We start from the raw sequence: 23572 nt of genomic DNA on the forward strand, positions 1-23572 counted from the left end.
TGCCAACACGATCAAAGAGCTCGACACAAAGATCTCGGATTTGGATCCTGCCATCGAGCGGCTAGAGCAGGAGCATCAGGTCGCAGATCAGGAGCTGAGCGAGAAGATTGCGCGGGCCCAGAGCGCGGCTCAGGATATCAACGGCAGTATCGACAAGCTGGAAGCTTTCAAGCGCACTATCGAGCGGTATGTTCGGGACAAGCGCGACCGCCGTCTTAAGGAGTGCGCCTCAAAGATCGAAGAGCTTGTGAGCCAGATCACCGAGTTGGACCGCAAACGGGACGAGGCGGATAAGGAGGCAGAGGGCATTTCGAAGGGGATTCACGAAAGCACCGCGACCTTGTCTAACCTCCGCGATAACATACGTGCGAGGAAGCTTGTCAAAGACATCGCCAACACTCAAGCTGATATCGACCAGTACGACATAGAGGAGGCAGCGAAGGCGAAGCGTCTCTTCGAAGAAAGGTATATGCTCGAGATGGAGAAGGAGACCGAGTTGCAGGGCAAGGTACTGTCCAATGCGACCTCCGCGAATAGTGTGTGCTAACTCTCCTACAGGTCGCTCACCTCGGCGGACAGATCGCCGCAGCTAACGAACAGCTGAAGACTCTGCAAAGCGATCTTCAAAAAGAGTTCAAGGACGTCAACAAGCGCTATCGGGACCAGCTGGTCAAGGTCAAGGTATAGGAAGAGTTGTCTATGCGCAGGATCACGAAATGTTAATGCCTATCAGCTGTCGGACATGGCCAACAATGACCTGGAGAAGTATGCCAAAGCTCTCGACAGGTATGTGAGTTCTGCACTTCGTCTCCACCAGAAGGTGTTCACACGTCATAGCGCCATCATGAAGTACCATTCCTTGAAGATGGAGGAGGTCAACGATACCATGCGATACCTCTGGAACAAGACATATCAGGGAACGGGTGAGTGTATGAGCGGAGTTGATTGAGCAAGGTGTCATTTAGACTTTGGCAGATATCGACGGTATCAAGATTTGTTCAGACAGTGAAACCACTACTGGAAGCAAGAGGTCATACAACTATCGGGTAAAAGTTCTTGCTATTTTGAATTGGTTGGTCCCTGAAACTGCGTGCCAGGTCGTTATGACAAAGGATCAGGTTGAGATGGATATGCGTGGACGTTGCTCTGCGGGGCAGAAGATGCTGGCGTCCATCATCATTCGACTTGCACTCGCAGACTCTTTTGGCCTGAACTGCGGTATTCTGGCTCTGGATGAACCTACAAACGCGCTCGATACCGAGAACATTGCCGCGCTTGCCTCGAGTCTTGCCGAGTACGTCGCTCGAACTTCGTATCGACGTGGCATACTGACAATCTCGGTTAAGCATTATCAACGAGCGCAAGCATCATTCAAACTTTCAGCTCATCATCATCACACACGATGAGGAATTCCTGAGCAAACTGGGAGAGACGTGTTCTATCGACCAATACTGGTGTGCCTCTTCGAGTTATTCCTCCGTTTACACTCATGTTCCCCTTCTAGGCGCGTCTCTCGTGATTCGAAGCAGAAGTCCGTCATCAAAGTGGACCACTTGGTGAAGAGTTAATCTTTATCGCTGTCCTCGTGGACTTCTCTCAAGCTTGCATGCTCCGTGTGTTGCGATCTCATATGCTTTGTTCTTGCTCCGTGTGCTGCGACCTCATACGCTTAAGTCTGTTCCTGCGCCGTGCTTCCCTGTATCAGCAACAGCTTTCCGCATACCCCATTTGTTTTTTCCGAGATGGTTTAGCCCGCATTGCGAACATCTCCGTCCTATCTTTCCAAAGACATGCGCAAATTTGAGTGCAATTATGAAATTGCAAACTGAGCGAGTGTCTGCGAGCCACAAGGATGACCCTGTTGCAACACGTGCATGGGCGCTCCCCCGGCATCCGATCAGACGATGCGCCACTTGTTGTTTCCGGCCACGACGAGCAACGCAGCGCAACTTGACACAATCCTCGCCTCCGCTAAGCGGTGCAACCCCTGACATCGGAACGATCTACGCTGGAGCTAGTCCACATTAATCCCTCCTCTACAAGTTACAAGGGGCATGTTGAATTTGCGGTCAATGACCCTGGCAGGCGAGCTCAGCAAAGCGCTCGGGATGGGGAGGGTCCCGGATGGACCTGCCAGATTTGCAACGCCCTTGCTTAATCGGAGGGTGATGCATACCTTGCGTTGCTCTACATGTGACGATACAGCGCAGGGTGCATCGAACTGTCTCTGAGTTTCCCGTGAGAGCTCTCACACCACGAAAGGTACGTGTTGGCTTTGGTGCGGGGCCATCTCGGTCAGAATAGTCTTTGTCGCGGGCTCGTCCGTTGTATGCAAGCTGGAAGCCTTCGACGCCGAGGGAAAAAGACACGCCTTATGGCAGTGTGTGTTCAATGCAATGCTAATTGGGAAACAATTTCAGGAGCCCGTCACATCACGGACCAATCACGCCCGCCGTACAGCACAGTCACGCCCGCGCGCTACCTACTCCAGCCTTTCGCTCTCATGCACTGCTCGCGCAGCCCTGGCATATTCACATTCGAGCCAGTTGCCATTTGCGTTAGGCCTCTTGGCAGGATGACATATGCCGCATAACCTTGTGGTCCTTTTCCATCAGCCGAACGCTGACCATCTGCCCCGCAAATGAATTCCGGCCAGGTCGCTTATTCTCCTCGAAACCGTCCCTGTGCACTTGCCAGACGCGTCGGTCGGACTTGACTGTCACAAACCTAACCTCCGTGCGGACGTTTGTCGGTTTAGGCTGGTCGCCTGCCCAAGCTCGAAGGCACTGCCAGGATGATCGTGCTAACCACGCGCCTTCGTGTTGCAACTACCGCCGTGGAGATGCAGTGGAGAATTATGTGGACCCCTTCTTCGATATAAGAGGTTCTGCAGGATGGGCTACTGTGCTCCAACAACTCCTGGATATTGCACAGTGTGCAATGGGCTCCATTCCAGCACCTCTCGCCGTCGACTCGTCCCTCTTCCATCGCTTTGGCTTTGGCCAACGCGAGCAGCCGCCCTTCCATTGCGTTCACCACGCGTTCGAGCACCATGCTCGCAGGGATGCTCAAGCCATTGCGGCCAAGCACCTGGGCAACGCCATCACCTACGGTGAACTCGATCGCAGAGCGAACGCTTTGGCCCATCGTCTCCGCGCCATGGGTGTTCGACCTGGAGCACGCGTATGTCTCCTCGTACAAAGGTCAATACCAATGGTCGTCGGCATCATGGCTGTCCTCAAGGCCGGCGGAGCCTATGTCCCCTTGGACGGCGGCATCGTCACCGATTCCACACTGGCCTTCGTGCTCGAGAATGCAAAGTGCACACTTGTCCTCACCCTCACTGATTACGTTCACCGCGTCGTGGACTTTCCCTGCGTCAATCTCGACGAGGAGATGAAGTCCCAGGGTGGGGACTTCTCGAAGCTTGAGGACCTCTCGTCACCTGATGACTCTTGCTATATCATCTACACTTCCGGTAAGTCTCTATCTACGTCTAAGTGTGCTCATGCGGCTAATGCATGCTCGCCTATCAGGTACGACAGGCACACCAAAGGGTGTCGAAGTCATGCATCGCAATGTAACCAACTGTGCGTATGGTTGAACTTAGCAGCCAAATAGCAGCCTAATATTGCGCCTAAGTGATTTGCCTGTCGCCTGGTAATGTCGAGATGGCGCCCGGTCGCCAAGTCGCCCAGCTTCTTAACATTGCTTTTGACATGGCAGCATGGGTGGGTCATATTAACTATCAATGCATCATCAAGGTTAAATGAGTTTGCAAATTCATAGGAAACACTGGGCAGTCTTAGCAATGGTGCTACTCTTTGTATCCGGGGCAAGAGTTCGAAAGAGTGGCAAGAAGTTCTTTGCAGCGTCGACATCGTTATAGGTAAGCTCTCTCCGATGGACTTCAGATCCGATATTCATAGCTTCTTTTACCTAGCTACACCAAGTATAATTGGTACGAGCACTTCCAAGGCTGTTCAGATTGGTCACTCATCCTCATGCAGCACGTTACCATCCTTCGGATTACCCTAATATCAAAGTTCTCGCTACAGCGGGCGAACCGTGCCCTCAAGGTAATTTGTCTGAGGGCCGCAGTTCCTCGAAGATCGCAGCTGATACTCTTTGTCAGCCCTCGCAGATCGCTGGGCGGCGGCCGCGCATTATTACAACAGTTGCGGCCCTACTGAAGTAAGTTAATACCCTAATCCGATGTTCCTGATGTTGATTGGTCTTCGCAGATCACTATTGTCAACACTGTCCAGCTGCACAAGGTCGGAGAACCTGTCTCGATAGGGGCTCCTACCCCCAACAACAATGTCTACATTCTTGACGAAAACCTCGAACCGGTTCCTATAGGCCAGCCTGGAGTCATGTGGGCAGGCGGCGGAGGTATCTCTCGCGGCTACGTGGATTTGCCGGAGAAGACGGCGGAGAGGTACAAGCTGGATCGATTTGCAAACGACGGGTGAGGCGCATTCCAGCTGAAGAGGGTCTAGTAGCTCATGTGTCTTGCAGAAGCTTCATGTTCAACACCGGAGACCTCGGCAGATGGCGCTCCGATGGGACCCTAGAACATTTGGGGCGCGTGGATGACCAAGTCAAGATCAAGGTGAGCATGCGGAGGGAATGCAAGCATGGTGCAAGCATGAGGGTATCTGACGCCACTTGACAGGGATTCCGCGTCGAACTTGATGGAGTGTCCGCAGCCATGCAGGTGTGTAGCCCTTTAGGTCATGATACTTTTGTTCTGACCATGCGTGCTAGACATGTCCGCTTGTGAAGGACGCCGTCGCACTTCTGATTGATGGAGAACTGTGGGGCTTCGTCACTCCCGCTAATGTCGGCTTCGATGCCGTCAGCGAAGCGACCAAGGAAGTGCAGCCGTACTACGCAGTACCCACCAAGTGGTGTGCGCTTGATGAGTTGCCACATACGGCGTGAGTACGGCTTTGCTCCGCTGGAAACTTTATGCTGACCGCTTATGGGTTTCGGAAGCAATGGCAAGATCGACAAACGTGCACTCAAGGCTGCCACACTTGCCCCGCTTATCGAGGAGAAGACGGTCGAGACACCATCCACAGCATCATCATCGACCGAGAAGGTCGCCAGTGTCGACGCCGCATTTTATACCAAGGATCTCTACGGCAGCAGCACCCCCAAGACGGTCAGCACGCCCTCTATCCCCCCACCCGTCTACCAGAGCGAGGTCTCGATTTCGGAGAAGAAGCTTGCTTACGAGCAGCTGCCCGTACTCGAGAAGCAAGGCAATGTCTGGGATGGCTACGAGGACGACGAGATACCGGACAAGACCCAGAGCAAGATCATGCGCAACCTACGTCACCAGGTCTTCTCGCTGTACCGCCGACTTTTCGGAATTGTGTTCGTCGCAAATATGGCAGTCCTGATTGCCACGTTCGCCAGGCCCGGAAGAGCGGACGCCCAACACCTCGGGTTGATCGTAGTAGCAAATCTGTTCTGCGCGATCTTGATGCGCCAAGACTATGTCATCAACATCTTCTTCACTGTAGCATGTGCGGCGCCCATCTCGTGCGTAGCTCTGATATTCTCATATGTTCGGGATGGCTTATTATTCGACAGATGGCCGCTCTTCATTCGCCGGACCTGCGCTCGTGTCTACCACATCGGCGGCCGTAAGTCGCCCCGTAGGTATCGTAGAGGCTTTTCACTAACCCGGCATCCACAGTACACTCTGGCTGCGCAATTAGTGGCCTTGTGTGGCTCATCGCCTTCACCGTTCAGGCAACCAGAGAACTGCTGGAGAAGGGAAAGGTATGCTAGTCCGGGCAGACACTTCCGACTTCGATGACTAATACGTGAACACCAGACTTCTGTCCCGACCGTCGCGGTCACGTATTTCATCTTGGCTCTCCTGATAGGCATAGTGCTATTCGCGTACCCGAAGAACCGTAGCGTACACCACGATGCATTTGAGCGAAGCCATCGCCTCTTGGGATGGAGCGCTACTGCCCTCGTGTGGTGCCAGGTTCGTATGCTTCCTCTCCTTAGATTGTCCACTTGACTAACAGAAAGCAGGTTGTGCTTCTGACGAACGATTACAAACAACCTGGTCAAAGCCTCGGCCATGCTCTAGTCCATTCGGCGCCCTTCTGGCTTGTCACTGTCATGACATGTTCCATTATTCTCCCCTGGATCCGCTTGCGGAAGGTTGATGTCAGATCTGTTGTCATGTCTAAGCATGCCGTACAGATGCACTTCGACTATGGTTCGTCTTCCAGTCGCCTCTCTGCCGCCCGTGTATGCTCATATCAACTGCGCAGTCACCCCTAAGCCCGGGCACTTCGTCCGCCTCTCAGAATCTCCGCTCTTCGAGTGGCACGGCTTCGCGTGCATTCCCTCCCCCAAGGAGAAGGGCTTCTCACTCGTGGTGTCCAGGGCTGGCGATTGGACAAACGACAAGATTGTGAGCCCACCAAAGCAGATGTGGGTCCGCGGAGTCCCCTGCTACGGAGTGCTGCGCATCACGCCTCTGTTCCGCCGCGTCGTTTTTGTGGCGACAGGGAGCGGCATTGGTCCGTGCGCTCCATGCATCTTTGAGCAGCGGCGGCCGATCAAGCTCCTGTGGACGTCGCCCGACGTGCGTCAGACCTTCGGCGACGAATTTGTCGACAAGATTCTCCAGCACTCTCCCGGTGCTGTCATCTATGGTGCGTCTTACCCCTGGCCCGCAATGACGCACGCGCTTACGTGCCCGCTGCAGACACTCGCAAGCATGGCAAACCCAATATGGTCAAACTTACGTACCGCTTGGTCAAAGAGTTCAATGCCGAGGCGGTGTGCATCATTTCTAACCAGAAGCTGACGCAGAAGGTGGTGTACGGCATGACAAGTAGAGGTATCCCCGCCTTCGGCGCTATTTGGGACTCATAGACATTAATCAACCTTATCGGAATTCAACTTACCGGAGAAGGTGCCCGCTCTACAAGGGCAGGAATTATTGCGCGGTATTGCGCAGTATTTGATATTTATATTCTTATCACTTACATAGTACTGTATTGCTAGGCTTTTTGTATACTCCGTACTAATGCTGTTCTTAATAAACGCCTGTCAAGCTTCAGATCTGTCCGTTTGCTCCAGTGCAGGATGCTTCTGGGGCCCTTTGTACTGCTGCAGCTTCTAGCCTGCAGGCCTGGAGCTCTATATCCCAGATGCTATTAATGAGGATAATCAAAGTGGAGTTACGAAGCAGTCCCTTATTTCAGACTAATCCCGCAAGTCGTATCAGGCGTCTGGGTAGGGTATAGCTGCGGGTCATGTCCGTCCAGCTTGACTGCGCAGAAGGGAGATAATAGTGTCTATGACACGATCTAGCTCCATAATTCAACTTCAGAATGCACAAGCTCGGGGCGGCTTCTTACATGAGAAAACGCGGTGCAGCCGCGGTTTTCTCCCACACTATGGAGTGGAATAAGCGGATTCTAGCGTCATGAAGCTCGAGATGTAAACATCGTACCCCTTGCAAAGTTGTCGTATACAGCAAATTCTTTGGCCCCATGCTGTGGGAATCCACAGTACCCAACGAACCGCGAGGGACTCACCTGAGCCTGAGCTTGAGGGATCAATTCAGTCTCTCACGCCACAAAGCCGGCGCTCTTTTTCCCACGGCTGCTTGCTTCGTGCGGTCACCGACCTCTCCAGCATGGAGTACGCCTTCGACAGCATCCATCTGACCGCACATCCTACTGCTAGGTCCCAAGCAACAGCGAGCAGGGCAATCGGAGCAGGCTCGACTGTCCTCGCAGCACCAGCACTTGCAACGACCTTGATTCCCTCAGAAAAGGGACGACGATGCGACTACTGCCATCTCGTGCCTACGGAAGGCGAAAAGCTCTTCAAGTGTACCGGATGCGCGGCATTCTGGTACTGCGGAACTGCTTGTGCGGATGTCTCGCCTTAGGCTCTCGAAAGCGTCGCGCCTCATCACCCCTGTGCTTTACCAGGCCAGACTAAGCAGTGGAACGTCCACCACCGCAAGGTCTGCAAACGATACAATCGCTACACTGCATCTATCGAGTATCAAGCCATGCCGCCTGGGCACAGAACGGACGCGTTGATGCTGTCTCAGCTGCTCCTCGAGGTCTTTCCGAAAGATGAATTCGGTATAGAGGCCGCGACACACCGCTCGGACGCTGTCGCACATTTCTTCGACCTGCTCAAGGGTCCTGCATCACGTGGAAACCCGACGCAAATTTCCCTTTGCCGACCATCCAACTCGGCAGCGGTTCCGCCGAGCATCATAGAAGAGGTGTTTGCTCGCTTCGGGAACAACAACTTCATCGTTCACTCACATCTTAACTCGTATGCACATGGAGTCTTCCCCTTGGCGAGCCGCCTTTTCAACCATTCATGCGTGCCGAATTGTGCATCCAAGTATGTTATCACCTCAACGGAGATGATGGGAATGGAGATTGTCGCCCTTCGGGATATTGAATTTGGCGACGAGGTGAGTGCTGTGTCAACAGGGATATATTCATGTTTTAAACATACTATAATGTACAACCTTGTAGCTAACGATACCATATCTCGACCCTGCACTGCCTTTCGACATCAGACAAAATACCCTTCAGGAAAGCTATGGCTTTACGTGCAATTGCTCCCTGTGCAATTTCCAAAGGGCCTCGGCCCCCATCCCGCCTCTCCCGACCTCGCCGGAACGACTGAGTGCGCTCGAGGCAGGGCTTTGTGCCTTTGTTGCCGTACATGTATTGCAACTCGACCCTTCGGCTCCACCACCTGTCAGTATGGGTGCAGACGCGTTCAGCAGCTTGCCGTCCGAACTGCACCCGTTACTTGGCGAGGGCTACCTGCCAACATTATCGGAGGAGTTCAGTCGGGCGTCCCATGAGGGGCCGTACGACCGAGCTGTGGCGGCAGGCCGCGTGCTCCTCGCCCTCTACGCGGTGCTCTATCCTCAGAATTACCCGCAAACAGGTACGAAGGTTCGGTGTTCCTGCCAAGCCGATCGCAAAATGCTGACGGATTCTCCAGGGATGCACGCTCTGGAACTGACGAAGACGGCATGGAACGCAATAATAGCTGGAGAACGCTCCGAGGCACCCTTGAACTCAAGCGCCACCCGACGTCTGGAGGATGCCGCCAGACATTACCTGTCTATCGCCTCGCGAGTTCTCGAGGTGTACGGGCCGGAGGGGGACATGAATGGGCCTCTAGAGGAGCTTGGCGTCATGCGGTCTTTGCTCGAGGCGTAGGTATCTACAATCGCGACGATCCTCGAGGGACCCGGCGGTAAATCAGAGACGTCGGCCCTGTTATCTGAATTAGGCCCGCTTGACACGGTGCACCGGTCTTTCCCCGCCCGCAGAACCTACGCGCATTGTCCCGCAAGCAGTACGGATCACTAAGGTTAGCCAAAGGTTCCATGTGAGTGGGTAGAACACCGAGAACCCATCACCATGTGATCGTGTCCGAGGTTCTCGCAAGAGATAAGTAGCTAATCCGGGTTGCCCGCGTTTACTCCACCAAGCTGCGATATTCTAAGCTTGTGCCTACTCAGCATGGGCTTTTCATCTCACGCGACATACAGCTCGACCGGCCTAACACCAGGACGTCAAGCTGCGTCATCGACAGGTGAGTGGACGGCGCATGGCACGGCGGTCATTAGCAGCCATCGCAAAGATATCCTGGACACTTGGGCGCTTGAAGGCGCTTGCGCGGAGTCAGCCAGCGTTGTGCCGGTCAGTGACTGGTCACTCAATGACCGTGACTGGCCGGTTTTCCGGGTCCCACCACGCCATCAGGCCTTGCCGTCCATTTGGGGTCTGCTCCCCAAGCGCTCGACCCCGGCATCTCGCTTGCGTGGGATCACGAAACCGCCCAGTCATTGACTGCCCAACGCTGCCGTCAGCGCAAGCGAAGAAAGCTCTACATGGAATACATATGAGGGCTGCATTCACCTCATCTATCTTTTTAACACAGCTTCTGCGGCCTTGGCTATGATGCATCGGAGGTAGAGCGGATATAATCGCCATCGCCAAGCTCGTCGTCGCTTCATTTTTCTTATTAAAAAGCTCATCAACGAGCTTAATGTTGCGCTAGTCTTTTTCAAGCGACGTGGTGCAGGATATATGACTGCGGGTCTTCACGCACCTGCAAACGACAGTAGGACCAAAATGCCAGACGGTCAACTTCTGTGCCTCTTGTTGGTGTGCGAAAATCTGCTGTGGGACGCACTCTTCCACTGACATCGCTGTCCATTCAATTTTACGACGCTCACGCCTCGCTAGCGAGGTAGCACGCTCTCAGGGTCTCAGCTTCCCCGACTGTGGAGTCTGATAAAGGGTGGCTGAGGTGGTGGCGGATGTCGCTTTTGCCCACCCGCCAAGGCGATACCTCACTCTTTTCTCTCCTCACTCTCTCTTTGCCTACGTTCTTTACGCCATGTCTACTCGTCACTCCTTTCTCTCCACTACAGGCCTCATCCGAAGCTCGTCCTCCGCCTCGACTGCGAGTTTTTCGCCATCCACCTCCAAATCGACCAAGTCTACTCTGCCGTCATTCGGGAAGCAAGGAAAACTTCGGAATTTTAGGAACCTGAAGAGCCTGACACTGTCCACGAAGCCTGAGCCGGAGAAGCCCAAGCCCGAGAAACCAAAGGTTCGAGGGTCTGGCGGTGTCATTCCTCTGGGCCCGACTTTCATCGTTGGGATCTCGATTGTAATATCGCTGTTCTTTATCGGCTCCCTCTCGTTTGCCTTCATCGGCGCGGAGGATGCACCAGTCTTTCGCGACACGCTTGACAGCCTGGCTGACCAGAATCCTGGGGTAAGTGAATATCCTGCAGTGTCGAAGGCTGGGTACTGATTTTAGTGAATTCAGCTTGTTTTAATTGCTGATAACGTCGACGTTGATATTGACGAGCCATCAGTAACGTTGCGGTGGTCGGTCGTCGCGTGTGGCAGGAACTTGACATTGCCCGGATCGGAAGGAACGCATGGGGACTCGTTGTGCGGGATCCCTAATATCCCTATAGATATTTACCTGGACGGGTGCGGCTTCAGCTGTTATGCTGCTCGAATCTGTTGCTGATAATCATATGCAGTGCAGAGAAACCCGAATTCAGCTTCAACCCGGCACAACTACCGTTTACTTCTAGCAATGGCCATCGACTTGGGTAATCATCCTGCTACATGTTCTTCTTGCCGTCTGGGCTGAGATATGATAACTCGTCTAGGATCCAGAATATCGTTCAATTTGACGGCGATCATGCCTTGGATGTGCATGAAGCTCGCCTTTATCCCTTCGACACTTACCAGCTTGCAACGACTCTCCGTGCCGTAGCGCCCGACACCAGCGAGACCATCCCTATCGTGCGCCTTCTTACCATAACCGACACCTCCAGCTTCATCGTCTCCCCGAGCGACTCGGCGAGCTACGTTGTTCTGTCTGGCAGTACGGACCAGCTTCCAAGTCGTGACTTGGAACTGTCTATCGTCCGTCCCGGCGAAGCCCGCTTCTTTGCGCTGATGCTGTTCGGTGTGAACTGGATGCTGGCACACTCTACAGTGGCTTACACCGCACTCGCGTGGAAGACAGAGGGGATAGTGAACGTCCTTACGTATCTCGCTCTCTCTTTGGCTACTCTTGTTGCCATCCCCGGCGTACGGAGTGTCATGCCAGACGCACCAGGATATGATGGTAAATCGTCTCCAGCCATGCTACTCACATTTCCACTGGTGATACTCATGAAACAGGCGTTCTCATCGACCAAATCGGCTTCTTCGCCCAAATGCTACTCACAGGCATCTCTACGGTCGTCCTGCTCGCGACGCTCGCTAAGCGCGAACTACAGCGCCTCGAGCAAAATGCGCCTGCGGAAGAGTTCGTCAAGGAGCGGCCTGCGCCAATCTCCAAGGGCCTGCACAAGCTCCGCGGGTCTTCGACCTCCGTCGACTTCCGGCACTTCCACTCGCTAAGCCGGTCGTTCATGGGCCACGCCCAACCGCCTACTCCGATCTGGGAAGAAGCCGAGCCAAATATCAGCCCTAATCCGTTCGATGCGAGGGGAAAAGCTCCTGCGGCGGGGTTCCGTCCAGTGGGCCAGAGTGTCGGGGCGAGGTGAGTACTCGATGTCGAGATGGTGGTTGTCTGGTAGTTGCTTGACCATACGATTAGTGCCTCATCAACACACCTCCCGAGCTCTAAATCCTTGTATTCAGAATGGGTTTAAATGACGTAGCATGTTCTTGACCTTCCATCAGGTCTTACCAAGATCCTGAGATCCTTCAGCATGTTATAGTTGTACAATATCCTCTATTTCTACAAACTACTCAATATCATTGTGAACAGCTGTTATTCGGCTTTACCAGCTCAGGCATAGAGGAGCGAATCGAAAATGGTGGGTATGAGCGCAGCAAGCGGCCGCGTTCAGTGCTGCCCATCGGCATCGGAGTCCCTGCGGCTATCTTGCTCGCCGCGGTATTGATCCAGCAAAAGATGTAGCCTTGCGAGCAAAGCCTATGGGTGGAGGAGTTCGTTGACATACGACTACTCCTAGAAAGATGGAACGTCACTTCGTGGACCATATGGTTAAGATCTCGAGCTCGTCGCTTGACTCGTTTCGTGCTCTCCGAAATATTGCCATCTTCGAGTATCATCTCTACATAGGCCGCAGGCGGGACGTCTCGACTACACCACTGGGAAAGCGACAAGATATATATTTATACTTTTCGACGGGTTTAAAGATAGACATTCTAGTCCGATTTCCTGGTCGTTTGCCCAAGCAGCCTCACACTGGATTAGATATGTCATCGATAGAGTTACTGGGCAAAGCATACGGGACCTTGCTGTACTCAAACGACTCTGAGAACATATCATAATTTTTCGACTCCTAGATATTCGTTATGCACCTTTCACAGGACCAGGTGGAAGCCAAGTGCCCGACCAATGAAACCTAGCTGTTAAAGCACGAACGTGCGAAGCCTGCATATACTCACTATAGTCGTTACGACCCGCCACATACCTTGTGCTCCTAGTCATGGGTAGGCGAACCGGAGGCATATTCTTCTGTGTCAGCAGACCAGGGCCCGTCACCACCTTCGATCAGCTCCAGCCAGTCCCTTTGAGCCTCGTCAACGTCATACGCTTCGCTATCGGGCAACAGGTAAAGCTTCCCGTTGCCATGCCCTCGAGCGGACACATTTACAATGCTGTGCAGCTCGCTCTTCATCGAGGGGTGCTTCTGAGCGAGTGAAAACAATCTTCTATCAGAGAAGTCCTTCTTGTAGGGTTGCGCAATAATTTGCTTCAGCGCCGGCAACTTCTTCGCGATGGCCGCGATGGCCGCCGCGCCTGGTATATTTTCAGCGTCTTCCCCAGTTATAGGGATGTCGAGAAGAACACGAAGGAAAGGGGAGACATATGGGTTCATGGAGAGGCAGGAGAGTCGGAGGTGGGTGAGAGACGGGGCAGAGCGCGCGATAACCGACCAGAAGCCAGGGCGGCTGAAGAATGGGCGGATATGTAAGTGGCGAAGGGAAGGGAAACGGGAGGCATTCTCGGGGTGGAATGCAGGCCGCCAATCACGAGGTCGCGGAGAGCGGGGAACACGAGGCCGGAGGACGCAAGGTCAGATCTGGCTCCGTACACGACGAGGCTCTCCAAATTCGGCGCAGCTACAGAGACAATGTCGTGGATAGTCCGGCGCAAACTCTCGAATTTCGCTGCCCTTCGGCTCCGATAGCTGACCCTGACGAATACGAAGAGGTGGCGGGTCACAGGCGGGGAGCGCCGACGGGCATAGAGCAGGCTTGAGAAGGCGAGCAGTTGCTCTTCATGGACGAGCGAGACAGATTGGAAGTGTACAGGTTCCACAATGTCTCGCATCATACGGGATACGAGAGAGAGGGAGCGGCCTGTGTATCCCCTGTCTGCGCAGGCGAGGGTGATGATCTTCGTCCAGAGCTCGACGAGACAGCGGTCACGTCCATGGCGCATAGGCTCAGCAGTGGATAGCCAAAGGAGAAAAGGACTCCATGGGAGAGACATCTTCTGTATCCAGCCTTTTGACTAAATTTGATAGCTTAGAGAAGCCGCCGCCATGATGTTAACAATTACATTACCTACCGCGATCTCATGGTATGACTAGTGCTACTACTTGCACCGCGTAGAAGTTGATCTATGACTGAATGTATTATGGTTTACGACGTCGGCAGCATCAGATATAACGTGACTGGACTCACTGGACTACATCTGCACTAGCATATGGCATGTGCATATGTGAGAAGCGATATTTAATTGCATAAGGCTTGCGAACTTAGGGCTATCATAAACTTGCTCGTGCACGTGCACCTAAGGTCGGTCGGGAGACGCTCAAAGTAAACAGCGCAAGCGAGGTAAGAGAAGTGGATCACGCTATTTGCTGACTATCATTAGTACCCTGGCTTACCAATTTACTTATCAGTCAGTCAGCCTTTACTGAAGTCGATCGTCGAGCGGCTACTGGCAGATAATCTCTTCGCTTCGCTCCTTATTGTCGTGAGCGTCCAAACCTTTTTTCTGACAATCTGTGTGGGTTCGGTGAGCTTGATCAGAATAGCCCTCAACCTCAGTCGAAGGCGTTTAGTCAAATGGTATGTGAGCAATACTGCAGGAGTAGTCGACATGGGGGATACGGAGCCAAAATAAGTTCCGCATAAGGTTAAGGCACCATTAGTATCGTGAGATCTTCTACATGATTTGAGTCATTGAACACGAACCTTCCTAGCTGGCTGGTGAGTTGCTGGGATATTGCTTTGGCTTTGGAAGATTACGTGAACGTACGTACCGCAGCTTTCCGGAGACCATCTATTTTTCCGTCATCGTCACACCTGCTGGTCATCCGCCTCATAGCGAAGAGTATCTGGCGATATGCGGATTATGGTCAAACTATCTCTGAAAATTGAGGCTGTCATCCGCAAGTTCCAGCAGCTTAAAGCTCAATAGGGCCCGGGTGGCTATCTGAAACTTTGTGCTGAAGGACTCTGGCTCTCTTGGTCATACGGAAGATTATAGGAAGCAAGACTACATAAAATTTCACGCGAGGGCTGCCTCGAGCTCCCTGCAAATAATTTACATGTAAATCTGGCGAACAATGCTTGGGATAGGCTGCTTGTGGAGGGCAACGTAAGTCAGCCGTTGGTCACCTGCGCCTCGAGCTCACAGTATGATCTCTACGTAGGACGAAAAGGATGCCTTCTCCGGCTTCCCTCTTGACACGTGGCATCAGATCGTGCGAAGTTCCCCTTCTATCAGGCATCTTCTGTTATCCGCTGTCAGCATGCTCCAGGTGCCAGCTGGCCGCTTAGTACACACCGTTCGCCTAACCATACTCCCGCCTCGAGTTTGCGTTGCTGCCTGTCACGAGATTTCACCGCGGTCTCGACTCGTGCGATAACTTATCGACTTCAAATCCTCAAATAGCGAGGGCTTAGGCTGCAGTTGGCAGCGAGGAACTTACCTCGGATTCAAGCCTCTAGCAGCAAGATGCCAGGAAAGAACGTCATTCGCGCGTCTGTCGTACAGACATGCACCGCGCAGTATTCCCTCCCCGATACACTCGACAAGCTCGACCGCTTCACGCGTCAGGCTGCGCAGGAGGGTTCGCGGCTAGCGGTATTTCCTGAGGCCTTGTGAGTTCCTTCGTGGTTTGCGAGCATATCGTGCTCACCATGTCGTAGTGTGGGCGGCTATCCAAGGTACAGCACGTTCGGCTGTCGCGTCGGTTCCTGGCCCACTCCTGAGGGCAGGGACGAATTCGTCAGATACCACAGCTCTGCGATAGAGGTTCCCGGCTCGGAGGCCGTGACACGTATGGAAGCCATTAGCCGGGAGACCGGCGTATTTCTGGTGGTGGGGGTAGTTGAGCGCCATTTAGGCACGCTTTACTGCACGGCAGTCTTCGTGGACCCTGTCGAGGGTTATGTCGCCAAGCACCGCAAATTGGTGCCCACCGTGATGGAAAGAATCGTTTGGGGGCAAGGAGATGCGGCACATATGCCGGTCCACGAGGCTACATTTATCCCGAAAAGTGAAGGACAGGCCGTGAAGGCCAAAATATCGGCAACTATGTGCTGGTAGGTGCCATTGTGAAAACTGCTGTTGCGCAGGATTACTGACTAATGCTCCAGGGAGAACTACATGCCGTTAGGTACGTAGTTACGGCTCATACCCTCCGTTTGTCCGCTTATCTATATTTCTCTAGTCCGCACGTTCTACTACTCCCAGGGCACCCAGATCTATTGTGCACCGACGATCGACGACGGTGATGGCTGGCTACATTCGATGCACCACATCGCTCTCGAAGGACGTTGCTTTGTCCTCTCAGCAATCCAATACGCCGAAAACAAGGATTACCCTGAAGGGCATGCTGTGGCCAACGAGAATGACCCGATCGAGCCGAATGTTATGATCGCGGGAGGCAGCGTCATTATCAGCCCTCTTGGAAAGACTCTGGCAGGTCCATTGAAGAAGCAGGAGGGCATTCTCACTGCTGACCTGGATTTGGACGAGATCGCTCGTGGCAAGTTCGATCTCGACGTTGTTGGACACTATTCCAGACCTGATGGTGAGTGATTTTACTTTCCTCTTCTCCTTGACTAATTACAACTACGCTTGTAGTTTTCGACTTCAAGCTGTTGAAGCGAGATGAGTAAAGTACGTCGATGCAAGAGATAGCTGTAATGTCGAAGAAGAGAGTTGCCGCAGGAAATATGCACATTTTGTGAGCCATGTACTATCACCAAAGTGTGCCCTTCATGAAGTAGCTGTAATGAAGGGGCGTATGTTCGTTTTGCACATGTAAATTCAGCCTCTCTATCCAAATGCCGATAAGCCAAGTAGTAGTATCGTGGCGGCAAACAACGCACGTTTATATTCTGTAGCGAGTGTGATATATAGATATACGAAGCCGGGACCCTGGTACTTTGCCAAAGAGCTCACTGTATTGAAAGAATACACGCTGGACCTCGCCTTATCTCCAAACGATCTTGCTCCAGAAATAATATGATGTGACCTTCCACCTCTACGTCTTCGTCATGCACGCTTCGCAAAAATAAAGCTCCAGACTGCCGAAGCCATACCATGAACGCGTGAACATGCGAAATTTGTGAAGCTCACCTTGACCGATACGAGATGCACAGTATATGCTCCGCGCTCCTCGTGCCAGGTGCTTGTTACAGATAGGAGGTATGTTCTTCTGTGTTGGCAGACCAGGCCCCGTCGCCGCCTTCGATCGTGTCCAGCCAATCCCTTTGAGCCTCATCGACGTCATACGCGTAGCTACTGGGCAACACGTACAACTTCCCGATGCCTTGCCTTTGAGCACAAGCATGCGCAATCTTGCATAGCTCGCTCTGCATCGTGAAGTGTCTCTCCGCAATATTGCCGCACCAGCCGTCAAATATACTCGGCTGGTAGGGCTGTACAATAATATGTTTCAGCGTGGGCAGCTTCCTCGCAATGGCGGCCCCCTCCTCCGAGCTCGGTGTGTCCTCGTCTGCTTCCACGACGACAGGAGAATCGAGAAAAGCGCAAAGGAAAGATGGGGTAAATAGGTCTAGTAGGTAGAGACAAGAGAGTCGTAAATGGGTGAGAGACGGAGCAGAGTGTGCGAGACCCGACCAGAAACCGGCGGAGCTCTCGTATTCGGAGGTGATATGAAGGCGGCGAAGGGATGGGAATCGAGAGACAGTCTCGGAGCTGCAGCCCAGCCCGTCCACCGAGAGGTTACAGAGGGCGGGGAACACAAGGCCAGAAGATGCAAGGTCGAATCTGGTATCGTGTACGACGAGGGTCTCTAAATTTGGCGCGGCTACGGAGAGAATATCGCGGAGAGTCTGCTGCAAGCCCACAGTCTTTGCTGCATCATCAGGCTCGGCTTCATCTCCACGGTGCATCTTAACGAATACGAGGAGGTGGCGGATCACGGGTGGGGAGGGCCCGCGGGCACGGAGTAGGTTCGAGAAGGCAAGCTGCTGCTCCTCGCTGATGAGCGAGACAGATTGGAAACGCAGAGGCTCCACAACGTCCCGCATCGTACGGGATACAAAGGAGAGGGAGCTGCCTGTGTATCCTCCGTCAATGCAGGCGAGGGTGATGATCTTCATCCAGAGCTCGACGGGACAGCGGTCCATGGCGTGCAAAATCAGCAGTGACTGTCCAGAGGAGAGAAGGGTAGAGGATGGATATCTTTTTATCCAGCGTTTTGGCTAGATCTGATAGCTCAGACACGCCGCCATCATGCGGCCGCATACCTACCGCAAGATCTCAGTATGGCTGAGCACTGCGTGGTTTAATGTGCAAACATCAACGTTTTCGACATCGGCATCAACGATTGAAAGGGAACACAATGAGGCTCACTAGTGCTGAGCTATGCCTGCACCAATATGTGGCTCGTGCATATTAAATCACTGTCAGTACAGGGAGACAGATCTCAGCTGAGGCTGTCTTACTATCGCAGTGTAGGAAGTGCCGGAGGGCGGCTTGCGGTAGGCGTTTATGCAATTCTCTCGGATGACATACTGCTTATGACTCATGTCCTCGTACCCTGGATCCCGCTCTTCCTCGCACCTAGTTGACTATGACCTAAGCATACAATGGGTTACACGTCCGTTTGCAATGATACACCGAGGTAAGTAGTAGTCAGCAGATGGTAGGGACACTAATCCCTCCGCTCGACGACTACAGGCAGTCGCGGGACAGCGATATTGAACCTATCTACCAGGTCGCGCTCATAGTGCGCGGGGTCGTAATCGTCCGCGAAGCGGAAGTTGAGCCGCTGCATGAGGTGGCAGATAACGAGGCGCATCTCCTGCATCGCGAGTTTCTTGCCGACACAGTTCGCCGGGCCAAACGAGAAAGGTACCCACGCGTTCGGGTCATGCACGATCTTCTCTGTGTGCGTTTGCTGGCCCTCGGCGATCAGCCAGCGGTCAGGCCAAAACTTCTCCGGGTACGAGAAGTTACGCGAGTCGCGGTGGACGCACAACCAACTTACACGCGCCTGTGTTCCTTCGGGGATGTAGCTGCGGGTCATCACGTCAACAAGGGTTCCGGCAAGAGGGCTAGAGACGTACTATGGACCGATGGCCTTCCCTCTTGTACCAGGCTCCGGAGCACGTTGGCTACCGCTCGGTACCGCAGGGAAGAGCCGCAAACCTTCCATGCTGATTTCACGGTCAGCGTAATCAGAGAAGTGGCCGAGCCGCACATACATGACGCCCTCCAGGTATTGCATCTCAGGCAAGTGCTTGGGGTCGAGCGAATTTTCTCCCGGCGGGTAAAATTTATCGACCTCAGCTTGCAGACACTTGTACACCTCCGGGTTGAGCAGGATGGAGTAGAATGTGCCGGCAAGGACGGTCTTCGTGGTGTCTGCGCCGGCGACCAAGGCAAGAAGACCATCTGAAATGACCATGGACCTAGGGGGATCGACCTTCTCCGTACCGTCTTCATTACTCTGTGACCGCAATATCAGCGTTGAACTGATAGAGTTCAGGAAAACGATTCATACCAAGTAATAGAATAAGTCCCTTGATGTGGAACCTGAGGTATACCGTTTCTCTGCCTGACTAAATGCCAGTGCATGCATCGTCTTGACAGCGCCAACGCCTCCGGGAAGCTTCTTCACATAGTAAGATAACCATGGGACGTGCTCGTAAACGAAGGAGGTTCTGAAGAGGAGCGGATGTCAGTTGGTTTCGGAATGCAACACTCTGGGAGGACGTGCTTTAAGCCTGATGTAAGGATGCTCCAAAGACCATTATGGTCCCCACCCTCGCGCATCATTTCGGTCCATCCGCCGTATCTAACAGATGATGTCAGTTGGCAAAAACTTCTGTGGCGCACGACCACACATACACCAAGTCTCCCATAAAATCGAACCTGCGGGTAGATGTCAGCGTCTGCGAACTTGCAAAGACTTCGCCGGACTTACGTGAAAAAGCCAAGCCAATCTGAGAGATCAAGTACCTCTCCCTGCCGAGCGCCAAGCCCTTCACCCAGTCCGTGAACACGATGCTGGATTACAGGATCGTAGTCCTTCACAGCGGCAGTGCTGAAGGCTCGATTCCATGGACGACGACGACGCTGGTGCTCCTTCGGGTCCCGCATGCCAATCAGTGAAGGGATCTGTGGCCAGAGATGCCTCCCCTGGTACACTAGGAAAGGTCAGCTCATTTGGCTCTCTGCACGAATTCATCATAAAACTCACTGGGTCCCTTGGGGCAGCCTTGTGTTCCTAGAAGGGGCACAATACACGACGCATCACGTATGATCACCTCATTTGGACCTGGTCACATTTTAACACTTTACGCTTGAACTAGTACTTGATGGATCCTACCGGTTCTAACAATGTCGCCGTATCTGTCATGCAGCTGCCTCATGTATTGTTGCTGCTTCCCCGAGTAGGTCTTCGAGACGTGGTAGAACTTACTGACCTTGGCCAGTAGCGGTCCTGGGTACTGAGCAATTGGGTGGAAGGGGGAAAGGCGGTAGATGACGATGGACGAAAGCAGGGTAGTGTAGTAGGTCGAGAAGCCCAGGACAAGCCCTGTGAGAGCACCAAAATGAGAGATGAGGAGTGTCGACACGACTGCAGGAGCGAAGAGTAACAGAGGTGAAACAACGTCAAGGCGCATGGGCTCCCATCGCTTGAATATAGCGTGTGCCACCTGACGTCCATGGAGTCAGTGTCGGGAAAGCTCGATAACCACAAGAGAAATTCACCAAGGCAGAAAAGACCACGAGGGCGATGGCGTTGCGAAGAGGGACGTGAACGAACGCCAAGAAACCATTTATACGGAGTAAAACGTCCGGGGTTTGTGCTGGAAGTACGCCCATGGTCAAAAAGACACGGAGTGTACGTGAGTGAAGCGGGCCCTGTGTCAAGACTCCCTTTATGAATACTGGCTGGGGGCTAGACATGTTCTCCGAGACCGGCCATCGCGCTTGTTAGCTTTATTTTTGGTTGGCATTGCGCAATTGGTGTGCTGAAGCAAGTTTGAGTGTGCCGTTGTGGCTCGTCCGCTGGTTTCTTGTGAAACTTCGCACTAAGCTTGCGTCGCATCCCTTACTCAAATGATGCAATTAAGACGCCCGCGGAGCATATCTATCGGTCGTTAGATTAGCTAAGCCACCTGAAACGCTACGGCCGCCGATCGTACTACCTTAGGCAGAAAAAATTGCAAGCCCAGGACAGAACGAAGAACGGGCGAGGAGGTTTGGGGCGCGCTAGCAATATGCTACATACTATTGTGTTGTTTATTACGTCCAGAAGCTGGCTGTTTCTCGAACAACTCCTTCAGAGAAGCAACCGTACGAGTAGATAACTAGCACATCTGGTGACTGTGAAACCACTATTAGCATCTGCCGCCTCGGCACCGTCCGAACCCTGTGACGAAGAAATGAAACGCACTTCTCAGATTTGCCCGGCTACGAATGTTCGTTTGAGTGACCAAATCAGTGAAAAACGCATGGATCTGCAGAAGTCAAGCTTTATCAAGGGTCTCTTTCATGTTGCTCTCCGATTCCTTCATCTCTTCATTGCTGTTTGCTGACGGTGAGATCTGGAAATGTAGCTTTGAGTGGCTTCTGCCCGGTGCTGCTCGATAGAATTTGTCTCGGGATGATACTGCACTTCGGATAGGAGAAGTCAAGTGGCTGGGTGGCCTTCTCCTTTCTATTCATGAACGAACCGGCTTCGGAACACCGCCCTCGGGAAGCTATGTTGCGGAAGGGTCCTTGGTCACGGTCATGTGTTGGGCTGTCAGAGCTATAGTAGTAAGCTAGCCGTCATCAGTACGTGCTCTGGATCACATGAGGGATGTTGAGCACGAGTCATCTAATACTCTCCTACGGTGCCTGGTCGGTTCGGAAGCTGCATGTGCCGTATCGCCACACTTACCAACGAAACGAGCTGAATCTTCCCTGCGGAGACAGCGGGTAAATCAGCCAGAGTGAGCAATGCTCTACAAAATTTATCTCAAATTGTGCAATAACTGGCAGCCCCAGCAGAATCCTAGAAAGAAATACGCACACGAAACTTGTGCAAAGTAGACCAATCACTATTAAGGTGCTGAAGTAACTCATGCTCCAACCGTTTAGCTTCTGTGTGAAAATTACCAGTCAGTAAACAGTAAACAAACAGTCGGTACGGACATTGTCATCATCGGCTGGGCCCAAATAGTCAGGCAAAGATCGATGCTCGAGCGATGCAGCCGTGACCAGGCCTGCGGAGGCGCTCGCTCGATGCGCGAAGAAAAGTCAGGGCTGCAGCTCCTCATTCCCGATATCATGGGAGTAACGTCCCGCCTCTGTAAACAGGCGCACTGTCTGCCAAGTCGGGCGCATGGAGGACATCAATTTGGAAGCGGTGCGTGCGCCACGGCCCGAGCATCATGCTATGACCATGGCACGCCGCCGTCTCCTGTGCATAGTGTGTAAGTTGACTTATGCGCACAAATATGTTTTCGAGAGGCGGGGGTAGCATTGCGAGGCAGCACCATACTCCAATGGCAGGGCCTGCGGAGGTGTCCTCAGAACTTGTCAGAGATATGCGGGAGTATTTTCAGTAGGTGAGCGTGCCGCATGTCGGATCGTCATTCGCATTGCCATTGGAGAGTGGGCCAATAACTGATGCAGATGTTGGCTTGACACTCTTAGGGTGATACGACATACACTCGCGTTAGGGCTTTGAGAGCCGGCCTAGGGAAATCTACTCTATGGGTGCAGTTTTAGCATGTATTTTTGAGGGGTCGATCTGTCCACTTTCCTATAATATCGCATAAAGCACTGCCGTCACTAAATGAGGTAGAACTAGTCTCCATCGCAAACAAAGCACGGGCTCTCCGAGTCTGACATGCCAGTGCTGGATCGTGAGCGCCACTCGCAGCCCATATGTAGAGCTGTAATTTAATTGTTATGATACTCACCTCTGGATTGCACTCAGTACAATTTGGAATTATGGTCACCACCGTAGTTTTAGAGTGAGTCTTGCGCGGACCACGGTATGGCTGGCGCTTAATGCAGCCGCCGGGCAATCTCTGGTTCGAAGAGACTGCCTGAGGACCATGCACAGGTGGCGAGTCATATTCTTAAGCTCAATACAGGCTGAGTCTGTTAGTAAGACTAAGGATGTATAACGCTAGGACCTTTTGCAGGTGATAAAAAGGAAACTATATGCTTACTGTGTATGAACATTTACACCAAGTTTACAAGACTTTGTTTGCGCAAGGAAATAATAATGAATGTTTATACACAGTGAACAAACAAAATGATTGAAGAGCTTTCACGAGGTAATGTAAAATTAAATGCCCACTGGCTGGATTGAACAACCGACCTCACCATTCCACCTCTAACCTGGCGGATTCATACGAGTGGCGCGCTCTACCACTGAGCTAAGCGGGCGTCAAGTAACTTCCATTTATATATTTATCTAATAGTAATTAGCGATACAGGTTACCAGTCGCGTGACCGTAGACTCGCGTTATCGAGTGGGAAGGATTGGGATGTCTGGCCGCGCCAATGACCGAGA

The 23572-nt window shown here is 52.8% G+C and overlaps 8 protein-coding genes and 1 non-coding gene across 9 annotated transcripts; 5 read left to right on the forward strand and 4 right to left on the reverse strand.

Annotated features, from left to right (window-relative positions):
- Positions 1-545: 545 nt before the first annotated feature.
- Positions 546-1827, forward strand: PHACADRAFT_265074 (uncharacterized protein). Its single transcript, XM_007401541.1, has one exon. The coding sequence runs from the start codon at positions 1104-1106 to the stop codon at positions 1404-1406; it is 303 nt and encodes a 100-aa protein (XP_007401603.1). The 5' UTR covers positions 546-1103; the 3' UTR covers positions 1407-1827.
- A 731-nt stretch (positions 1828-2558) lies between these two features.
- On the forward strand, positions 2559-7106 carry PHACADRAFT_153957 (uncharacterized protein). Its single transcript, XM_007401542.1, has 18 exons — positions 2559-3478; positions 3537-3590; positions 3643-3731; positions 3790-3889; positions 3944-3961; positions 4011-4079; positions 4136-4194; positions 4245-4471; positions 4522-4615; positions 4679-4720; positions 4771-4943; positions 5002-5553; positions 5605-5657; positions 5711-5796; positions 5852-6010; positions 6058-6262; positions 6306-6692; positions 6746-7106. Exons 1-18 carry the CDS (start codon positions 2941-2943, stop codon positions 6913-6915), a joined length of 3075 nt encoding a protein of 1024 aa, XP_007401604.1. The 5' UTR covers positions 2559-2940; the 3' UTR covers positions 6916-7106.
- A 522-nt stretch (positions 7107-7628) lies between these two features.
- On the forward strand, positions 7629-9560 carry PHACADRAFT_214100 (uncharacterized protein). Its single transcript, XM_007401543.1, has 4 exons — positions 7629-7922; positions 7986-8488; positions 8553-8976; positions 9034-9560. The coding sequence occupies exons 1-4, from the start codon at positions 7685-7687 to the stop codon at positions 9252-9254; spliced, it is 1386 nt and encodes a 461-aa protein (XP_007401605.1). The 5' UTR covers positions 7629-7684; the 3' UTR covers positions 9255-9560.
- Positions 9561-10309: 749 nt separating this feature from the next.
- On the forward strand, positions 10310-12362 carry PHACADRAFT_265076 (uncharacterized protein). Its single transcript, XM_007401544.1, has 6 exons — positions 10310-10827; positions 10882-11051; positions 11105-11176; positions 11237-11700; positions 11757-12120; positions 12178-12362. Exons 1-6 carry the CDS (start codon positions 10444-10446, stop codon positions 12230-12232), a joined length of 1509 nt encoding a protein of 502 aa, XP_007401606.1. The 5' UTR covers positions 10310-10443; the 3' UTR covers positions 12233-12362.
- A 477-nt stretch (positions 12363-12839) lies between these two features.
- On the reverse strand, positions 12840-14088 carry PHACADRAFT_178962 (uncharacterized protein). Its single transcript, XM_007401545.1, has one exon. The coding sequence runs from the start codon at positions 14047-14049 to the stop codon at positions 13429-13431; it is 621 nt and encodes a 206-aa protein (XP_007401607.1). The 5' UTR covers positions 14050-14088; the 3' UTR covers positions 12840-13428.
- A 1420-nt stretch (positions 14089-15508) lies between these two features.
- Positions 15509-16849, forward strand: PHACADRAFT_265079 (uncharacterized protein). Its single transcript, XM_007401546.1, has 5 exons — positions 15509-15671; positions 15720-16115; positions 16190-16193; positions 16267-16606; positions 16660-16849. The coding sequence occupies exons 1-5, from the start codon at positions 15526-15528 to the stop codon at positions 16692-16694; spliced, it is 921 nt and encodes a 306-aa protein (XP_007401608.1). The 5' UTR covers positions 15509-15525; the 3' UTR covers positions 16695-16849.
- Positions 16850-17169: 320 nt separating this feature from the next.
- PHACADRAFT_153969 (uncharacterized protein) lies at positions 17170-18173 on the reverse strand (the record flags this gene model as incomplete). Its single annotated transcript, XM_007401547.1, has 1 exon — positions 17170-18173. The coding sequence occupies one exon, from the start codon at positions 18171-18173 to the stop codon at positions 17214-17216; it is 960 nt and encodes a 319-aa protein (XP_007401609.1). The 3' UTR covers positions 17170-17213.
- A 527-nt stretch (positions 18174-18700) lies between these two features.
- Positions 18701-20724, reverse strand: PHACADRAFT_153972 (uncharacterized protein; the record flags this gene model as incomplete). The annotated part of the gene is made up of 9 exons (XM_007401548.1): positions 20381-20724; positions 20252-20329; positions 19976-20198; positions 19900-19923; positions 19754-19846; positions 19553-19712; positions 19254-19498; positions 19116-19205; positions 18701-19064 (listed from the first exon to the last, which is right to left on the reverse strand). The coding sequence occupies exons 1-9, from the start codon at positions 20676-20678 to the stop codon at positions 18701-18703; spliced, it is 1575 nt and encodes a 524-aa protein (XP_007401610.1). The 5' UTR covers positions 20679-20724.
- A 2625-nt stretch (positions 20725-23349) lies between these two features.
- PHACADRAFT_t151 lies at positions 23350-23445 on the reverse strand. Its single transcript has one exon. It is a non-coding gene; the product is annotated as a tRNA-Thr (tRNA).
- Positions 23446-23572: the final 127 nt, after the last annotated feature.

The sequence above is a fragment of the Phanerochaete carnosa genome (genome assembly GCF_000300595.1).
Source record: "Phanerochaete carnosa HHB-10118-sp unplaced genomic scaffold PHACAscaffold_13, whole genome shotgun sequence".
NCBI lineage: Eukaryota > Fungi > Basidiomycota > Agaricomycetes > Polyporales > Phanerochaetaceae > Phanerochaete > Phanerochaete carnosa.